This window comes from Puccinia triticina, chromosome 2A, assembly GCF_026914185.1.
Source record: "Puccinia triticina chromosome 2A, complete sequence".
NCBI lineage: Eukaryota > Fungi > Basidiomycota > Pucciniomycetes > Pucciniales > Pucciniaceae > Puccinia > Puccinia triticina.
The window spans coordinates 1,758,755-1,778,716 of record NC_070559.1 but is presented as its reverse complement, the minus strand read 5'-3'; the positions used below and the strand labels follow the sequence as shown (position 1 = coordinate 1,778,716).

At 44.6% G+C, this 19,962-nt stretch overlaps 2 protein-coding genes across 2 annotated transcripts; both read left to right on the top strand.

The window, feature by feature from the left end:
- Window positions 1–9,960: 9,960 nt before the first annotated feature.
- Window positions 9,961–10,935, top strand: PtA15_2A202 (uncharacterized protein; the record flags this gene model as incomplete). Its single annotated transcript, XM_053166199.1, has 2 exons — window positions 9,961–9,974; window positions 10,590–10,935. 2 exons carry the CDS (start codon window positions 9,961–9,963, stop codon window positions 10,933–10,935), a joined length of 360 nt encoding a protein of 119 aa, XP_053017444.1.
- Window positions 10,936–17,605: 6,670 nt separating this feature from the next.
- Window positions 17,606–17,945, top strand: PtA15_2A201 (uncharacterized protein; the record flags this gene model as incomplete). Its single annotated transcript, XM_053166198.1, has 2 exons — window positions 17,606–17,747; window positions 17,845–17,945. The coding sequence occupies 2 exons, from the start codon at window positions 17,606–17,608 to the stop codon at window positions 17,943–17,945; spliced, it is 243 nt and encodes an 80-aa protein (XP_053017443.1).
- Between the last annotated feature and the right edge of the window lie 2,017 nt (window positions 17,946–19,962).

Genomic DNA, 19,962 nt, shown 5'->3' with positions numbered 1-19,962 from the left:
CCAGCCAGAGGCGGGGAATGATAAGGTAAAGGCATTGGAGGAGGAAATTAAGAAATTACGTACGGATTTGAATACTAACCCAAATTCTAGACCTTTCCCACCTCATTTAGCAGCACCAAGACAGTCAGCACCAGGATTTAGACCGGCAGGACCAGGAGGACCACTGTTCTCACGGCCACCAATTCAGTGTTTTTATTGTGAGGAGATGGACCATACAGTCATGTTTTGCTCACATCTGAGTGAAGACATAACCAAGCGGGCAGTATTCAAGTCAGGTCCAAACTATTACTATCCCAACAAGGAACCAATTCCATCGGACACAGGGGATTCTATTCGGGAACTGGTACGGCGATACGCGGAGCGGGTTGAGTTAAGCAGCAAAGGAGCGGAAATACGAGCTAATATGGCGGCAGGAAACACGGGATTGGAGAAATCGCATGAGCCAACAGCAACCATGATTTTGACTAACCAATGGGAGATGTGGAGTCCACCAGAGATGCATTACGGCGAGGAGGATGAGGAAATTCAGATTGGGTTTGGCTTGAGAAGATCACCTAGAAATGCAGAAAAGGAGAAAGAAACAGAAAGTCAGCCAACTCAATCCAAACCGGAGAAAGTGGAAAAACCCAAAGAAGCTATACCTAAGCCCCCAGCGCCAAATCAAGAAGCCAACAAAAAGCCAGTAGCAGGACGTAAGAGGAGGTCAAGTTATCCAGGAGCATGGGTGGAAGGAACATCGGAGGACGGAAGCAGCAAAGGCGAGGAGAACCAGGAACAGGAGCGGCTACCGGAGAAAGAAGCGGAAAGCAAAGAGGAGGAATCAGCAAAAGAATCAACAGAGAAGAATGTGGATAGAGTCAAAGTTGGGGGGGGATTAAGGAAGAAAATACTGAAGCAAAGTTTCACACTCACCTTGGAGGAACTCTTGCTAATTGCACCAAAGTTTCTCCAAGACTTGAATAATCTGCCGGCAGGAGAGGTCAAGATGGCAAATCGACAACAGAATTCAGGAAGATGCAACCGGAATGACTTTGAGGAAGAATTTGACTGTAGAGGACGTCCAATTCACCCAACAGCACCTTTGACTTACGCATGCCCGTTGGGATTTGTGAACATAACTATTCAAGGACGAAAAATTAAGGCATTAGTGGATAGTGGAGCTGAACTGAATATTATGCCGGAAACGGTTGCGCTGCAGTTAAAACTGCCCACCAGGGAAATCAGTATGAATATTACGGGTATTGGCGGTCATTCTTCACCCATTGTTGGCTTAGCAGAATCTATTCCATTTCATATAGACCTGGAGGACAACAAGGCGGCTAATTTCTTCATTGTTCGAGGCAAAGTGTATACAGTGTTGGGAAGACCATTTTTGGCGGATCACAAAGTACGTCTGAAGTTGTCCAAGTCACGAGGAGAAATCCTGAGTTATGAGTTGTGGGATGGAGAGAGGTTGTGTATACCCATCTGTGCTCCAGAAGTTCCAGGATGGGAGATGGGACCGCCTAGAAGGATTGCTGATAAATGTTCTCATAGTATTCAAGTGGGCCGGTATCAGACTTCAGGAACGGACAGACGAGCGGATAGCGGAACGGACGGACAAGCGGATAGCGGAACGGACGGACAAGCGGGTAGCGTAACAGACAGAGGAACGGATAGTTTAATCAATGGTGGACTGGCGAGCGGGACAGGCAACGGAGAAGAGGGCATAACCAACAATGGAGCGGATAGCGTAACCTATAATGGAGCGGATAAGGGGATAAATGGTGGAGAGAATAATCAATTGTGTACCACCTGGTCTATTAGAAAAGAGCCAAAAGAGGATTTACAACAAACAATTTGCCCTCCAAACACCCCTTCAGATGATATTTCATATTCTTTTGGTACGCCGGTGGAAATGGTAGAGCTGAAAAATACCTGGGACCTTGAACCTAGCAGTACTACGGCACCTCCAGCAGGCGAGCTTAAGGGGGAACCTGAGGATGGATGGATAACAGAAAACTTGGACCAAGTACTGAATTGGGATACCAGTTGGACAGACTGTCCCACATATACTTCATCAGGACGAATACGCAACTACAAGGTGAACAGTGCATTAGGATTGGATTATATAGATCAAGGGTTTCCCACCCAAGACTTTTTACAAATATACCCAGAAACACTTCCGTCAATGGCAAAGGGGTATTGGGCGGAGCTTCCAGGGTATACGGCCGGGCGAATTGGTTTCATGATGTTGTTGAATGGTGATGGGGTGGAAGGGTATCTGAAGAACGAGTTGATTTGTCCAGGCCATTGGTGGATCCATGAAGAGGACAGGAAAAATTTGTATTCAGGGGGTGACATTGGTTACAAGTATCTGAGTAATCAAAGATTATGGGATTCATGTAGAGACAGAGAAAAAGAGGAGGAAGAATTCTTGGCCAGAGCAATAGCAAGGATGGTTGGTGCCTGCGGAAAATTTAGCTTGGAAGGATTTAGTTGGGCCGTACGGGAGGAGCAAAAACTGCTAGGAGAAGCTTATGCCACCTTTTGGGAGGAATGGGAGGATTTAGGTTTTAGCTGTTGAGATCTTTTCCATGAATAGCAATAATGTACAAAGAGATGGTGGAAGACAATGTATTTTTGATGGGTCCGCTTTTGACTAGAAGAAATGTATAAGTAGGAAACCTTAGGTTGGTTGTGCTTTTAGTTTCATTTTTTGGTGGTGTTTATCTTATGTGTTTTGTCAGTTATTTTGGCTTCTTTCAGAGTAGTTTTTCGCGTGGGCACTTTGTTCATGGGTTTTTTTTGGTACAGTCCATGTATTTCAAACTAGAAGCAAGAAAGAGGATGTTAAAGGTGATAGGTTGAATACACAATTCATAGATTGTTATGTTTGTTTCTATTTGCTTGACATGAGGGTACATAAGTAGGATAACGGTACAAGCAGAATATAGTTTTAGCTTTTATGTCGGTCCAATCCTTTCTTTTGTTGGGCTCCAATTTTTTCATGTAAAATAGGCAGGTCGGCAATAGCTTAAGGAAGCGAGTAGATAGATCAGAGCGCGAGGTTGAATGGATTGTAGGCGTGATGGTGTCGGCTAGTAGGCGGAGGGACGACGAGAGCACCGCGGGCTAAGGAAGCAGCTGGATAAGAAAAGAAACGGTAAGAGGATTGGCGAGTAGAACGGCTGGGAGCGAGCTGCAAGGAAGATGGAGATATACGTACAATGATCGGGTTGGATAGCTGCATATCGAGTTTGTCAGAATAACGGCGATATTAGGATGGGGATGCTTTGCACCATCAGCGAAGCTAGCAAGCATAATAAACGGTCGGGCCGATTGAAGTTGGTGGGTTATTAAACAAGGAGATCGGCGAGCGGATAGCCGCGGAGGTGATTCATTCGCGAGATCAATAGCGGGACTGAGGTCTTGACAGGTAAAGTATGAAAAGATGCATTTCAGCAATGGCACATCATGCAAGAGAAGACGAGCATATCATGAGCGAGCAGTAGCAACCGATCCTGCTGATTGGAGTAGAAAAATGAGTGCAAGTGTGGTCTATAATGAAAGGAGAACGATGATCAGCAGCTAATATATTATATATGCAAAATCAGATAGAAATTGAGAAACAGAGAACAAACACCTTACCAGCAGCGAATGAACCTGAATGAACCCAACAAGGAAAGGGAGGCGATCGACAGGCAAGCTTGAAGCAGTCGGGCTGAGCCTTTGTTTTCAAGTCCGGCAAGGTCCGGTAACAATCAGACTTAGCTTCGGGAAGCGCACCAGGCGCAGCGGGGCAAGTTTCAATTATGTAATCAAGACATAATGGAAGCGACGCGCGAAGGCACGCAAGAAATATGTATCAGGACATCACCAATCTCAACAGGCAATAGTGGAGCATGGATTTCAACATTTATCTAGGCCTCCTTGGCAAGAGGTAAAACTGCCTAGGCCTCCTTGGCAAGAGGTAAAACTGCCTAGGCCTCCTTGGTAAGAGGTAAATCTGCCTACTCTCTCCTCAGCAAGAGACAAAACTGCTCATGTCTCCTCAGCAAGAGATAAAATTGCTATGTGTAAATGTATACTTGGCTCCTCAGCATGAAATTCAAACGGCTATGAACAGGAAATTCAACAACAAGCGCAATATGGAATTACAGATCAAAATTGGAGGACTACAGAATATTATGGACAGTTTTAGGCATAGGAATTCAAGCATTTTTATACTTCAAGACTTAGTATATAGAATATATTGGAAAGCATTTGGTAGGCAAACAGTTTCCCTTGTTTAGCTGAGGGAATAGGGTGGGCCAATTTGAAAACAAGTTACATTTTTTTTAGTATGAAGAGTAGTCAGTCATTAGAGGTTACAATCATTGGGATATTCAAAGGATAGGAAAATGGACGGACGGACGTTTGGAACCGGAAGATACTAGCGGGCAAAATGGATGGGGTGGAATAGGACTTGGAATTTTATAGCAAAACAACAGGGCAAAATAAGAGTATTTTGGATTAGCGGGGTTCATCGATTGCGGGCATCAGGACTGGAAAAATTTGTAGAATCATATTGAGCAGGTATCAGGAGGGAAGGATGAAATAGGCCGGATCTTATTAAATACTGCTTTTCAACAACCTTTTGCGGAATAAACTGGCTTTTTCCTTGGAACAATGTCATTGGTGTGGAGAGGAAGAAAGATAGGATTGGGATTTTTTTTTGTCTTATACTGGATCATGGATGGATGTCACAGAACAACAACAGGGATTACAGTTAAGATGTAGTGGTGAATTTAGACATTTGGAACTTGGAATTGGACTAGTTGTAGGAAGGGGAGATGAATCACTAATTTTAGAATACCTTATTTCAACTGGCGCTTTGGTATAGGAGGAAAATAACTATTGGACACGGCAAAAATGGGACTCGAAATATTAGATTGGGAAGAACGGAAATCACGACTGTTGGACAATTCTTTTGGTGAATAATTGAATATGGTTCTTTTGGCATTTGTCATGAATGCTGTGGACAGCATTAAGTTGGGGGGGGGATGTGGTGCTCCATTGGCGTGACAATGCCAAAAGCACATTGCAGAGGTATTGAGACAGCATAGATACAGCTATCATTCATTATAAGAGGAGGAAGTTATATATAATACAAGCAGTGTATGTGTTGATGGGAGGAATGGATTCATTACAGATACAGACAGATGGATGAGGGATAGTGTTAGCACGGACGGAACGGCAGACTAGGATCATGTAGGATGGACGGCGTGATCAGGGATGGAATGGAGGACCATGACTAGGTAGGATGGCAGGGAGGTGGAAGGATGTTATCAATAGAAGAGGTGGAAGGTATTGGGAGCACATGTCTCAACCAGGAATGGAAGGGAGGATGGTGTGGTGTATCAAGTAAGGCAGTGTTATAAGGGTATATTACTTGTGTAAGGGTATATTATCTTTATAAGGGTGGTATATTACTTTATAAGGGTCTAGGATTCAGTATGATGGGATATGGATGTAAGTATTAATTAGGGAGGAGGAAGAAGGAAGGATGGAGCAAGGTGGGAGGAGAGGCTTTGACCCCCAATATTCTGGATGGAAGAAGGCAACAGCTGGACATGCAGGCATATGGTAGGTTACGGAAGGTTGTTTGGGTCACCTAACAACACATGATATCATGCAGTGCAGCATATGCAGGCAGATAAGGTGTTCAAGGAGCCTGCCTGCAGAATCAATTACATCATTCTTTGGCAGGCAGTGCAACACATGCATATATTGCTGTGCAACTGATATCCCCTCCTGCAGAATCCATTACCTAATTGTTTGGCAGGCAGTGCAACACATGCATATCTTGCTGTGCAACTGATATCCCCTGCAGAAAATAGCCCTCACAAGGAGTTCCCCTGGAGCTAAATTCCCTCACCCTTCAATATATAAGGAGGCCTCTTTCCCCCCCTCATCAGATCTTTTCCCCATCAGCCTACAGAGGTTTGGTCACAGTGGTTAGTTTAGTTACAGTGGTAGTTTAGTGGTATTTTAGTGGTAGTGGTAGTGGTAGTGGTAGTGTTAAGTTTGAGTCAGTAGTAGTAGTAGTAGTCAGGAGCTCTAGTAGTAATTAAAGTGCCTTATCAAGAGATTGTTAAGGAAGAGATTATTACCAACTTCATCAACAACAATTATAACAAGTAGTAGTAGTGTAGTAGCAACCAGGAGCTCTAGTATTGATTAAAGTGCCTTATCAAGAGATTGCTTAAGGAAGAGATCATTACCAACCTTCTCATCAACAACCCAACATCAACAACAATTGTATTTTACATAATTGATCCCACTGGATTACATTATCCCTCCAGCATCAGAAGTTGTCACAGATCTGCAAGAATAGTGATTTGAGGAATCTAGGTCTGATAGAGATTACTATACAAAAGTAAGATCTATCTTGGAATCAGCCACATCTTTATAAATATTGATTACAAGACTCTTAGTTATTTGCATAGTACCATTAGAGGGGCAGGTCTTTCAAACCACCCGTAAGTTGTAATAGCCTTTCAACCTATTAGCAATTTATTTCCCCCTCAGAGGATATTTTCACCAAATAAACATTTAGTGTCCCACAAGAGTCCCTACAACGGGTTCAGAGGATTCAACGTGTTGTTGGCCATGGCGAAAAAAGCAGGTGAGATGTGGATTTAGTTTAGTTTGATGCAGGTGTCGAGGGCTTCCTTGCAGTTTCTGAGTTGTCTCTTGATGGTGTCGATTCTGACAGTGAGAGTGGTGAATAGATCTTTGAGTAGGAAATATAAGGTGAAGATAGCAATGGTGTAAAATAATCGTAGACTGTAATTGTAAATTGCAGCTGGGCTCATAACCTCTAGCGAGGGCAGATAGGCACGAGGTGCTTGGATGAAAGGGAGTACGCGGTACTGAAAGGGAGTGTGACTCGCGGAGTCAGTGACTGTGGAAGTGTATGTAAATGGTCTTAAATTTCGATAAGCCTGAGAAACAAACAGGTACAAACAGAGCACTATTTATATACAAGAGGTTGGAGGCGGTCAGAGTGAGAGATAAAGGAAATAGGAAATGAGCATGTTGATCGTACAAAGACTGTTGAGAGACAAAACTAGAATGGGAAAATAACTGAGTATTTTAGACAACGTTCAGTGTTTCAGTTTGATCTGTTCAGGTGAGTGTTGTTAAGCGTGAGTGATGAGTGGTGAGTATAATTTCTGAGCATTCAATCGGTAACCAGGTTTAGGGTTACAACACCTACAACCTCTCGATGACCGGTCAGCCGGTCATCGAAGAGTCTACACTCTTGATGACCGGCTGACCGGTCAGCCGGCCATCGAGGAGGATAAAACCTCTCAATGACCGTTCAGCCAGTCATTGAAGAGCCTACAACCTCTCGATGACCGGCTGACCGGTCATCGAAAGGGATACAACCTCTCAATGGCCGGCTGAGGTCATTAAACAGGATAAAAGCTTATGATGAACGTTCAGCCGATCATCAAAGAGCTTCCAACCTCTCAATGACCGGTCGGCCGGTCATTGAGGAGGCTACACTCTTGATGACCGGTTGGCCGGTCATTGAGGAGGCTACACTCTTGATGACCGGCTGACCGGTCATTGAAGAGGCTACACTCTTGATGACCGGCTGACCGGTCATTGAAGAGGCTACACTCTCAATGACCGGCTGACCGGTCATCGAAGAGGCTACACTCTCAATGACTGGCTGACTGGTCATCGAAAGGGATACAACCTCTTGATGACCGGCTGACCGGTCATCAAAAAGGATAAAGGCTCTTGATGACCAATCAGCCAGCCATCGAGGAGGATAAAATCTCTCAATGACCGGTCAGCCGGTCATTGAAGGCACTACAACACCTCTCAGCCAGCCACCAAAGGTGATACCCGGGTACCTGTGCCTGGCACCCGGGTAACTCCCCCTCTGCACCCGGGTACCTCTCATGGCGGGTGCCGGGTGCGGGTGCGGGTGTGAGGAATTTGTGAAAAAACAGGGGGGTACATACCCGCACCCGCCACAGGTACCCGGGTGCCATATGCCATCTCTAGGATCCTGTACAGTGCAAGATGTGTAATGAAGGATGAAGTAGACATGCACTACCAGCATAATTGGCTGGGTTGAGGTTATCCCAGTTAAAGTGGGATGCACTCAACCAATTTAAACTTGGTTGATCTCACCTGATGAAATATAAATCCAAGGTACCCCCCTTGGTTTTATATTTCATCGGATGAGATCAACTCATTTTAAATTGGTTGAGTGCATCCCAGTTAAACTGGGTTGACTTCATCCCAGTCAAATATGCTGACAGTGATGATGGTGGTCATAAGAAAGTAATTTGAGTGCCACTCAAGGCTTCAAAAAATTTGAAAAATGTTTAGGAATATTCTCCATGGTCTTCTGCATCTCTTGTTCCCCCAACACCTAATCACCCAATGAGAATTGGTGCTGCTACAAAACATCAAAAAACAGCATTTCTGTAATTCTCTCGGCCACAAGGTTAACATAGCGCATAATTCTCTCCTTTGGAGGGTCCCTGCAGGACGGTGTCCCCCCTCCACATAGAGAGGGACTTAGTTAAGGTAGGCCAGGCCACTACTCCCCATTCAAATTTCTGTACTGGGTTGGCAGAGGTTGCAAATGGGTACATTATATATACATACCACCAATTCTTGGACCGGCATGTCCAACAACTCCTCTAGCCAACCTAGTTCTGGGATATGGCGGTCCAACAAGAGGTTGGACTTGCCTGTCCAAGCAGATGGGCCGATTGGTGATGGTCATGTCCAAGAACTGCTTGCACAGGCCGCTCCGAGGACTTGTCAAACCTACCGGTCCAAACTGGTGCCAGTACATAGTCTGACCTGCTTGCTGAGGTCTTTGGCAAGCAAGGAACATTGTACTCACACAAGGAAACCTCCTGGGCCAGCGGAGCATCCGGTTCAAGTTCCGGTCCTGGAGCTGTATTCCAGCTGTCCTGGCCCGTGTCACAGATATCTTGCCCCTACCTACCCACTCCGGCAGGCTACTCGGTCAGGGATGCACAAATGTTTATATGTGCACCCTGTTGTTTGAAGCTTGCCCAAGAGATTTTTGAAATCAAAAATCGTTCATTTTGATTTTGTTTTTGTTTCAAAATTGTTTTTGAATACTTTCAAAATAAAACTCGAATATTTGTTTATAAATGGGGCCTTAGTTACACAAGCTTTTCTGATATAGCTGTATGAGATGCAAGACAAGAGCAGCTGTCCCGGTAACCGCGGGGTGTCGGGACTCGGGACACCAAAGCGCAGCGGATTGCGCAGCTGTGAGGCGACATTAAGCGCAGCAACACACCTGAGCAAGCTTAACTAAGCCTCTCAATCGGAGGGTCGGGGGGGCCCGACCCCGCGGCCCGAAGGGACGCTCTCCAAATAAGACACCTGAGCCCGGCTCACAAATACAAACAATCACAATTATGGTATTCAAAATTGCATAAGATTTTTTTACATAAAATCATAAACTGCAATTTTGGCTGGGAGATGTCACTCTGAGTTTTATGCACGCTGACATCTCCCAGCCAAAATGGGCTTTATGATTTTATGTAAACAGTGGCATATGCAATTTTGAATACCATAAATCAACCATTCACCTCCAAACAGAATATCCAGTGGACACCAAGATAATCGCCAAAGCAGTTGAAACAACTGGCGGAGGCTCAAGGTCAATTCATATCGTCCTACAGTCACACTTGGGATGTTGAGTACATACTACCCAGAAATGCTCTGAGATCATAGAACAGTTGACTGATCGAGAAAATATCTCAGCTCCAAGACGAATTGTTACTGCAACGTTCATACGCCCCAGTCGGCCCCAGGGCCAATTCCACTCACGAGGTGTGGTCGCCGCAAACGTTTGGTCCAAGCAGTTGCTCCCCTGACCCTCGACTTTCGCCGTTACTTGGGAAACACAAATTAGCTTACCCGATGTTCAAGTGGCCGTATAGGCTGTACAGCTATGGGCTGAGCACCAACCATTGACCTTGCTCTTTTGGACTCCTCATGAAAACTTATCAAGCTCTTTCACGTGTGTCCAATCATTCTTTCTAGTCCTCCTGACCCGCCCAAATGATATTGGGTCGAGCTAATATGTGTTCTTTTTTTTATCTAATAGGGCGACCCCTATCACTTGACCGATGAAGTACTGAGACTCCGCCCAACTAACATGCACGAGAGATAATTGCACATCATCAAATTCCTCCGTCGCGGGACTCCGAGGCACAACACTTGAGAAAAGTGACCGTCAAGGAAAGCAAAGCAAAGTAACGCTATTTTGCCCACGTCCGTTGAAATTATCCCGGGTAGCCAATTTGCCCAATAAACAAGTGACAAAAGTGAGTATGGAAAGCACACAGCAGTCTAATATATCCTTTCTGTATATTCACTGTTCCCTATGAACTCGGCAGGTATTCTTGAACAAAGCCCTTCGCAGCTATTGGGCCCGATGGCTTGCCGGAGGCCTGCAGGGACTTGTATCAAGTCGTCCAACCTGGTCCGCCTTGGTTACCCTCAACCCAACTTTTGATTCCCCTTATCAACCCTGACCCATGATACAGAATCCAGCGTTGTCGCCAACTTCACCCCGCCAGTCTAGTCGAAGAACCCCAAGCCTGGCTGGCCACATTCGCGTTTGTACATTCCAGCCCGTCTCAACCGATCTGTCTCCCCCTCCGCCAGCATCACATCATCTCCTCGATCTCGCAGCCATTGCGCTTTCAACGCCCGTTGACCACGGTCCAGTCTGACCATCTAAGAATCGCACTCTACGACCAACCAACGAAATACCGTCGCACGGCCGTCCCTTCGACATGTCAGTCCCCTCCTTGTTCATCAACCTCTACTCCAACATTGCTTGTATCGGTTCCAGTGAAATGCCCAAAAACGCTTAGCAAGAGACCCTGACGCGCCAACTTCAACTCTCCAAGGAGTCTTTTTCAGCTCATAATCTAATCTCAGGTCAATCGATCTCTCGATGATCAAACTCCTGATCAACAACTTCACTTTCCTGCTCTCGAGCCTTGCTCTTTCCCTCAGTAATCTGGGTTAGCACGACATTCACCTTATCAGCGCAGGAGATAAGGTTCCTCCACGTCTCAATTCGTCGAGTCTCGCCAGACTGCTTGCACATATCCATTCCACCCTACCAATACTCTCAAATTCTTCGCACCGTCCCGACCCGGAAAATCACTTAAGACCCTGTCCCTTTCTGATGAGTGCTTGACGTCGGCCGCAGAACCCGCCCTTAAGGCCTGGTATCTTTTATAATATTGGGTAAACCCCTAGCTGAAAACAGGATCAATATAACTTCACAGGAAGTATGAAGGCCGATGGATCCACGCTCGTCTTTGATCATAATCCAGTACCAGTACTTGTGATTTATTTTAAATCACAGTTGCCTTATTTATAGTGTACCTTCATGTCTTTTTGATTTCTGAGAAAACCATGGGCATTTTAGCACTCCACTCCATCAAAGCTGTTGGCAAGGTGCTGGCAAGTATAAGGTTGAGGTATTGGGAACTCTGTACTCCAATGTTTCCAAGATTGGTGGTGAGAATGATAAAATTTCTGATTCTTATTCAAAGGATTAATGAGCATGTAGAATAGTCCAGAACAAGACTGTTCATTTGGCATAGAAACTCAAAACAGCATCAGGTAAGATAAGAACTGATTCTGACAATTGCTCCAGTAAGCCTCAGTCTATGAGGTCCAACTAGACTAAAAGATGATCAATCAAGCTCTGTAACCATTGATGATGAATGTGTCAATTTGTGTCTCTGCCTATATATATCAAATTAGCTGCTAGCTTCTGCATTGATATCAACTATTGTTTCCACCATTCAGGGGAATATATCCAACAATAGAATACATTCAAGTTGCAGCCATTCAGGTCAAAGTGTTCTTGGTAATGTGGCAAGTGCACTTGAAATAGATGTAGGAGAGATTTTTTCTTTGCTAGTAGACACACGGACAGAAATTGTTTATGGTGTTAATTGTGCTGGTAGCATTTATAAGGGTATGGGATGTGCAAGAAGATTAAGCTATGCCTAATGAAATAGAATCCAATTGGGAACTAGAGATCTGTTGGAAAAACCTTGTAAAGGGAAATATTTGTGGGGCTGAAGACCTTCAAATAACATATCAAGTTCTATACCCCTATCTGTCAAGACAGAGTAAATGTCATTCTTTGAACTGTATTAATACTTTTCTCTCTATGCATGGTACACTAGCTGGAAAATGTAGTATGGAGTCCATTCAATCAGTTTGAAACACTTTAATTTTGAGTTCCAGAAAATGTCTACTCAATATGTTAAACCAACCTCTAATCCAAGATCTGGTAGCATTGCAGCCCCCCGACTTTGCAGTGTCAAATCAGGCAGCTGAGCCCCACACAAGGAGCTTACCAACATCAAATTCAATAGTATTCATTGGGATCTATCTAAGCCAGGGCTTGAATTCTTGCTTGACAGACAAACCTGGGAGACTTTTCATTTTCTTCCTTGACTCATATTGTGGAAATTGCTTGCACCTAAGAGTCACTAACTCCAAAGAACTCACTATTGCAGCAAACTAGTATTTCAAAATGATCCCAAATTGTCATCATCTTGCACAATTTTTGCTTGGTTACTGGGCTTTCAGAGCTACTTTCACTTATTCAAGACTTGCAGATTCAGCAACAAATCATAAGTTTCCATCTAGCCTTCCCTGCGGCCAAGAAGGTGTGTGGCACAATGTGTTAAACCAAGAAAGCCTGACCAACGGGAAGCACCCCATGGAAAATCAACTGAACACCCTCCAACCAGACTTCTTAGGGGTTGGAGCGCATCAGTCAGAACTGTACAACCCCAAACATAGCTATAATGGTAAGATTTGTTTTTCTAGTGCTCAAAATGTTGTTCTCAGCTGCTCTAATTTTCTTCTATTCTTAAGCAGGGAATCCAGAAACTTATTCAATTTCAAATGTTGGAAAAAGACAAAAGACTACACCACATGATCATGTTGGGACATGTTCACAGCCAAGCTTTGAGTCATATTTCACCTGTAATGATAGTAGCACTAGCAGCCATCATGGTCAGATGTCCCTTCCAACTCATAATGCAGGTAAGAGAGAAAGATTTTTCTTGGGCAATGACCCACCAAGCTTGTATTCCTCTGGAGTGGTCGCAGTATTGCTAACCAATTTGTCAAAGTTGAAGCAGAGCGACAAAACACTGAAAATCATCACTTGACTGATTGCCAATTTGCTTGCAATCCATGCCCTCCCCCAAAACCATCACCCATTCCTCTTGTCCCACCACTATCTCAAGGTGATGTGCTCCCTGAAAGCTTAGCTAAGGGGAAATCCTCTCTTTTATTCCCACCAAAATTGGCATCAAACCCTCAGGAAAAAAATAAGAATGCTGCATATGCAAATTGGCTATCAGAACCAGAATTGGTAATTGGAGATTTTGATCCAGCATGGCTATCGTTTTTAGATCTACCAGTGGAAAATATAGATTTGAATGGAACAGGTTCTACTTCTGTTAAAATTCACCTTCAAATCCAGGATCCCCCTCAGGTTGAGTACAATAATCATGAAAGTGAGTAGGAATCACAAAAAAACAGGTATCTGCTAGGAACTTTATGATATGTTCTCCTAATTTTTTGGACTCTTTTCTTTCAGGACTAATTCAAAGTTCTGAGGATTTTTCTCAAGTTCTACAAATAGAAACCAACAGATTTTATTCCAACAAAATGACCCATTATGAGATGGAAAATGAGAATGCAAATCCATCCCATCAAGAAATGTTCTCCCCAGAGAGCATCATCAAGGCTGGTGTTGATCTAAATTTGTCAAGAGAAGGCAATGGTGAGCTGGTAAATCAGAATAATCTTCAAAAAATAAATAAACTTAGTGATAGGTTCTTGGGAGGATTCACCAAGAAATTCCAAGAAAAACTCTTTGAAATATATCAGAAAAAGGCAAATGGAGTATTGATTGATACCCCTTTGTCAGAGAGGTATCAAGTGAAGATAACTAAAAGAGGCTCAGACAAATTGTACACAATCAGGCCCATCAGCAAAGGGGAAAAAAAGGAAGATCAGAGCCAAAGATACAATCAGGAATTTCGAACCCGCACACAAACATTGAGGAAGTTCAAAGAATTGATTAGATGGACCATCCTGATCAATACATCTATTTTGATAGAACTTGGACCAACTGAAAGGAATTTTGAAGATGAGTACAAATCTCATAGCAAGATAGTTGATTTTATTTTTGAAGAAGCTTTTAATCCCAGAGGAAATCAACTTCCTATCTTTGGAAATTTGGAGGATATTAAGGAGAAGAGTTTTGGACAAATTCAGTTGATTTTGCTGGAATACTTATCACAAAAATTGAGGCATCAATCAAAAATGATGAATCCAAATGAAGCAGTAAATAAATCTTTGTTGATAACCAAATTTTATTATGAAGAATTTGAGCCTGTATTATTTACCCAGTTGAGAAGTTATGGGGGGAGGGATGTGTTACACACGTTGGAAATCTTAATGCATGAAGGAATTCAGAAAAATATTGAAATTCCAGAAAATATCAAATATGGTAATTCCAATGAATATCTCAAATTCAGAAAGCTGTGTGACATGAATCTCTGGACAAGTGATGGATTTTCAAAAAAATTGAAACCCAGATCCTTCAGGGTAAGACTGGAAGTGAAATTTGACAAGGAAGAACAGGATATTCTAGATAATTTCCAAAATCTTTTATCTGGAAAAGTCAATCAAAGAAAGATGATAAAGAATGAGGCAGGGGATATTCCAATTGGGCTTGCATGGCTTTGGAAAAATGAAGAGAATGGTGTTGAAGGATTCAGCTGGATTATGATGAATACTGGAGAGGTTCCTGACAATAGACATCTTTATTGCAAATTATTTACATTGATAATCAACTTAAAAGCATGTTACATTGCCTTGAAAAGCAGTGATGAATTGGACAAAATCATACTCAAAGGAGAGTCCCAAGGACAGCCCTTCATCAAATGGATCCAAATGAATATCCTCACAAAACAAACCACCAACGGATTGCCAATATTTGGACATTTTGCATTAGATGATAGGGATGTTCTTGCACAGCCTCCTTGTACTGCTGATTTTACTAAAGTTCAGCTTTTGCTCATTGATTACTTCAGTGACTCAGAATCACACTCCAAAATGGTTGAATTATCTCTCTTGCTGATACGTTATTGGTGCAAAGATCAATTTGAAAATGTAAATAGCTCTACCCCCATATGGTGGCATGATCAACTCTTTTGGGATATAGGAATTAGAATATTGGAGGAAAAACTTAGCTCTAGAGGGAAATATTGTTTAAAAAATTGCTGTGACCTTATTTCATCAAATCACAACAGGATTGCTTAATTTCATTGACTTTATTTGCTGAGGCCTATTATTTGCAATTCAAAAACACCGGATTTTGATATGCTGAAGCCTGCACTGCAAGAAAAAGTCACACAACCACTGTCAGTTGAAACACAAGATGCTCCAGGATGATTTCTATTCAAACTCTCAAAGTCTACCAAACTGCATAATGATGTTTCTTTTTGTCAATGTGCATTGAAGCTTTCTTGAAGTTACCTATGACAGAGGTTCAGCTAAAAACCACCTGCTGCGCTTGAGTTTGCGCGGATGGCAGTTGCAACAATTTCTCTTGTAGTGCTGAGGTTGAAGGTTTTCACAAAAAATAAAATGCTGGTCACTGTTTGATTTGTTTGGATAGTTAAATACAAACAGTAGAGAGGAAAGAGAGAAAGAGAGAAAGGTCTTTGACTGATGATTGACCTGGGCAATGCTCATCCTTTAAAAGGTGGCTTCCAACTGTGCTATAAAGAGTGCAACATTCCCCACTCAAACCAAGAAAACAGTGGTGTGAATCAGAAGTACATAGTAAAACTACTCTGCTCTGGTTTTTATACTAAGTCTAGGTTATAACAAGATGTAAACTAGAGATTGCCAATTGTACCCTGGTACACACAGCATTTTTTGCAAATTTCAGACACCCGTACCCATACACAGCACCTGCGGGCGGGTAACAGCGGTACTTTTGGCGTGCACCACAGGTACCACCTATGATTGACCCTTCACAGCTTGTCTGTGCCGGCCTTCAAGGGGACTCACACCTCTTGATGACCGGCCTGTCCCGGTCATTGAGGGGACTCAAACCTTCTCTCAATGAAGGGCACAGACCGGTCATCTAGGTGAGTCACATCTCTCAATGACTGGTCTGTGCCTGTCATTGAGGGGAGTAACACCACCTCTCAATAACCAGACTGGTGTGGTAGAAATAGGTGGTCTCTGGTATGAAATGACCGGAGCAGACCCTTTTCACACAAGATAATCCCAAGTGCTCAAGGGAAGTCCGAACTCAGCGTAGCATAAGCGTGCAAATAACTCCGCAGAAGGAAAAGAATTCCGTAGAGCAAGAATAATTAATCCAAGTATATTAAAGTCAGTGAAAAATAGAATGAAAGATCAAGGGTTCCCCCTAGAAATGTACAAAATCAGAAAAAAATGTCATGGGTTTCCCCTTTACACAATCTAAAATCTACAAAAATTATAAGACACTCAGAAAAAATGAAAAAACTACAATCAGCCCGCTAGCATCAGCAAGCTGATGCACCCGGGCCCACCTTCCATCCCTGTCTAGCAGGGTTGAAAAAAGGTGGGTGGATGACCCCCAGCGCGCGCAGTAAAGGCATTATGCAAAGGGGGGCCAACAAATATTACCCCTCAGACTGCGCAAGCGCAACAGCGGAGGGTGTTGAGACTGACCCCCGGCTGGAATTACAGCATGGTGTAGACGGGCAGGCTACAGGTCTAAGAATGTGGGTCTGCGGCGTAGTAGGTGCAACACGCAGTAATGGATGTAACAGTAAGAAGTCTGAGATTTTGTCTGTATGAAGATGAATGATGAAAACAACGAGGGAAAGAGAGGCCCTTTTATAAGGGCCGACAACGAGAGAGGAAATCAAATGGAAACCCTGTTGAGTAAGTATCTCAACAGTAGGGACATAACACGTACAAATGGTGTTGTAACATAATATGAAATGGAAATACTCTAAGACAGATACTGCGCGCCTATTGCGCGTGACGTACATACGTCGGCTTCCCTAACTCCTGCGCTAGGCCGGAGTGGGAAGTACCTAGCGTGTACAGCACGCTCATAGTATGGGCGCGTGTCACTTGAACTCTTGTAGCCCTGCTACAATGGGGGACAGCCTGGGGATTAAAGCTTGAGGAGTGCCCCCATTTTATAGACAACCTTTACATACGCCGACTCCGCACACCCTTCCTTGTGCTCGGGAACCTGCCAAATTCAACTTGGCCAGGTCAACCATTGTCCAGACACCCGCTCAGCCCAGACCATTTGACTAACCGGTGCTGCCCAGTTGGGACACAGACACCAACCTGAGCTCTAGATTTGAGCAAAGATGGGAAAAGCTGGGAAAGCAACAACCCTCCAGACCTCGCCTGGACAACCCTAGCAGTCCCCACCTGCCAGTACGCCACACTTCCCCTTGCCAGTCTCCACCAAACAGCCATGTCACAGTCAGCGCCGCCAATCATCCAGCCCGCCAGGTTCTCTGCTCCCGCGGGTGAATCTGTGTTGCCTGTCCAGCGCAAGACTTACTGGATCACTGCTACCACCGTCCAGCCGCACACGCAACCCACGCCCTCACAACGTTGTCGGATTCCCTAGCGCCCCGCGGGTATCTAAACAGAGCCACACATTCTTTGACACTAACTCGCACAACTATCGTTTGCTTAACACGGCCATAGGCACGGAGCTGCTTGGCTTCCCCTCCTGTCCGCAGAAGAAGTCCAAGCTTGTCCCCCAGCTAGCAGCAGAAGAACACCGGGCCGCCAGATGGGCAGCTTAGCCAGGCTCGAAGCTAAATTTACGGGAGCCCTGTTTGAGGAAATCACCTTGTTCCTGCGCACCACAACTCAGCCAGGAAACCATGCCACATGAGGGGGGACCAGCGGTGTTGGAGAAGGAGGCCGATGACGGAAGGCCGACGGAGGCTGTCTCAGCCCCAGTCGCCTCTCTGTCCGGCTCCCCAACATCCACATGCGTCTCCCCCATGCCGCCCAAATAACCCTCCATCCGTCGTGCCCAACGTCGACAGACAACTAAGACACGTCTGTCGAGTCGCTCAAAGAGTCAAGCTAGTAGGAATAAGCTCTGGTCTTTGTCTTCGTCGTCGGCCACCCCCGCTGCTGTTGCTGCTGCTGACCCCGCCAACATCCCGCCCTTGCCCTCCGCCTCCAACCTCTCGCCCCGACTTCCCCTCCAGCAAAATCCTCTTCCCCCCGCCAATCCTCTTCCTCCCGCCACTCCTCTTCCTCCCGCCAATCCTCTCCACCACGCCTCCCCCCTCTGCTTCTTTGGCCCCCGACCTTTCGCCCGATCCCTCTCCTGCTAACTACCTTCCCCCGCTCGCTCCCAAGCCGCCGTTGACTCCTGCACGCCAAGGGTTTTTTTTTTTTTTTTCTAGCGTCCACTGATCTGCATCCTGTCCTCCTCACTCCTCTTTGCCAACTTGCTAATAAAAATTGATTTGTTCTACATACATACATTTTTCAAGAGGTATTGATGGCCATTTGAAGCTGGTGCCACAATATTTCATTGTTGATGGAGTATAAGGTGGTTGGAGCAAAAGCAGAAAATGGTCCATAGATGGAGATGACTTGGGTCCAAGATCCCAGACCAATAAACTACAAGAAAAATCAGTCTTAAATGGCTGTTTGAGGCTTCTTGTGAAAACAAACTCCCCACCAAAAGATCTACATACTCCAAGAGTGGCAGTGCAGCTCCAATAAAACCCCTGTAAATTGTTGGAAGTTTTTTCACAGTAGGTTTGAATTGTGGAATTGCCACCCTTGGGACAAGCTTAAATAAGTCTCCCAGGAGAGACTTGTGCTAAGTTTGCCGCTCTCAAACAAGAAGTACAGCAGTGAAGCAACACCAATTCTTCTAATCCTCAATTTGAAGGTTGGAAAAACATAAAAATTGTCATTAGTTATCATAGTAAGTTGAACCTGAATCTTAGGCATGTCCAGTTCAAATCTTGCCAAATCAGCTTGAGGATACTGATGCATGCACAATTGAAGTTTGGCTTGAGCAGGATTTTCTAGGGGCATCACATACAGCGGCGCAGCCACATTGGCCTCTAGTAATATTAATATGTCAGAAAAGTAAAGTAGACCACCGTAAAAAACTGCAAAAACCACAAGAAATAGCCATAAGTAAACTATAATAAGGAAACTCCGCAATCACAACCCGCAGAAAAAGATTAATAATCTGTAATAATAATAAAAAGTCCATAAAAGATAGCATGATGAGATCTCCCTCTGCAGGAAGGAACACCCCCCCCCCCCCCCCCCCCCCTCCCTCTATATAGACAAATCTCCACCGCCCCACTGTAGATAATGAAAAAAGAGAAAGCTCTGCCGCATGTCATAACCCAATAGAAAAAGAAATCCTCCTCCCATCCCACAAATGCTGCCTGCCTCCGCTCCCACGTTGTCATCTGAGCCTCCACTGCTTGCTGAAGACAGCCGCCAAACTCCTGATCATCCATCATTCACACCCCTGTCTAGCCTCCGATGTTGGGATCCCACTTGCTGCCTCCGCCCCAGCTATGTCCGCTGACAAAGCCCGCTTCAGCTGCCACAGCTTCCCCCAATCACCGCGCCGCTCTAGATAGTCCACGCTGGACTGCCTGGACTCAGCAAGTCCTCTCCGCTCCACTGCTTTTGACCGCACGCTCCCCTAGCATATGCGCTCTGCCGCTCCGCCTTTGCTGTTTGAAGATCCTGCACCGCCCCAGCTGCCTGCAGAACCCTTGTGCCTCGCAGCACCGCGAGCCCAAAACTTTGTTGGACAATTTGGCC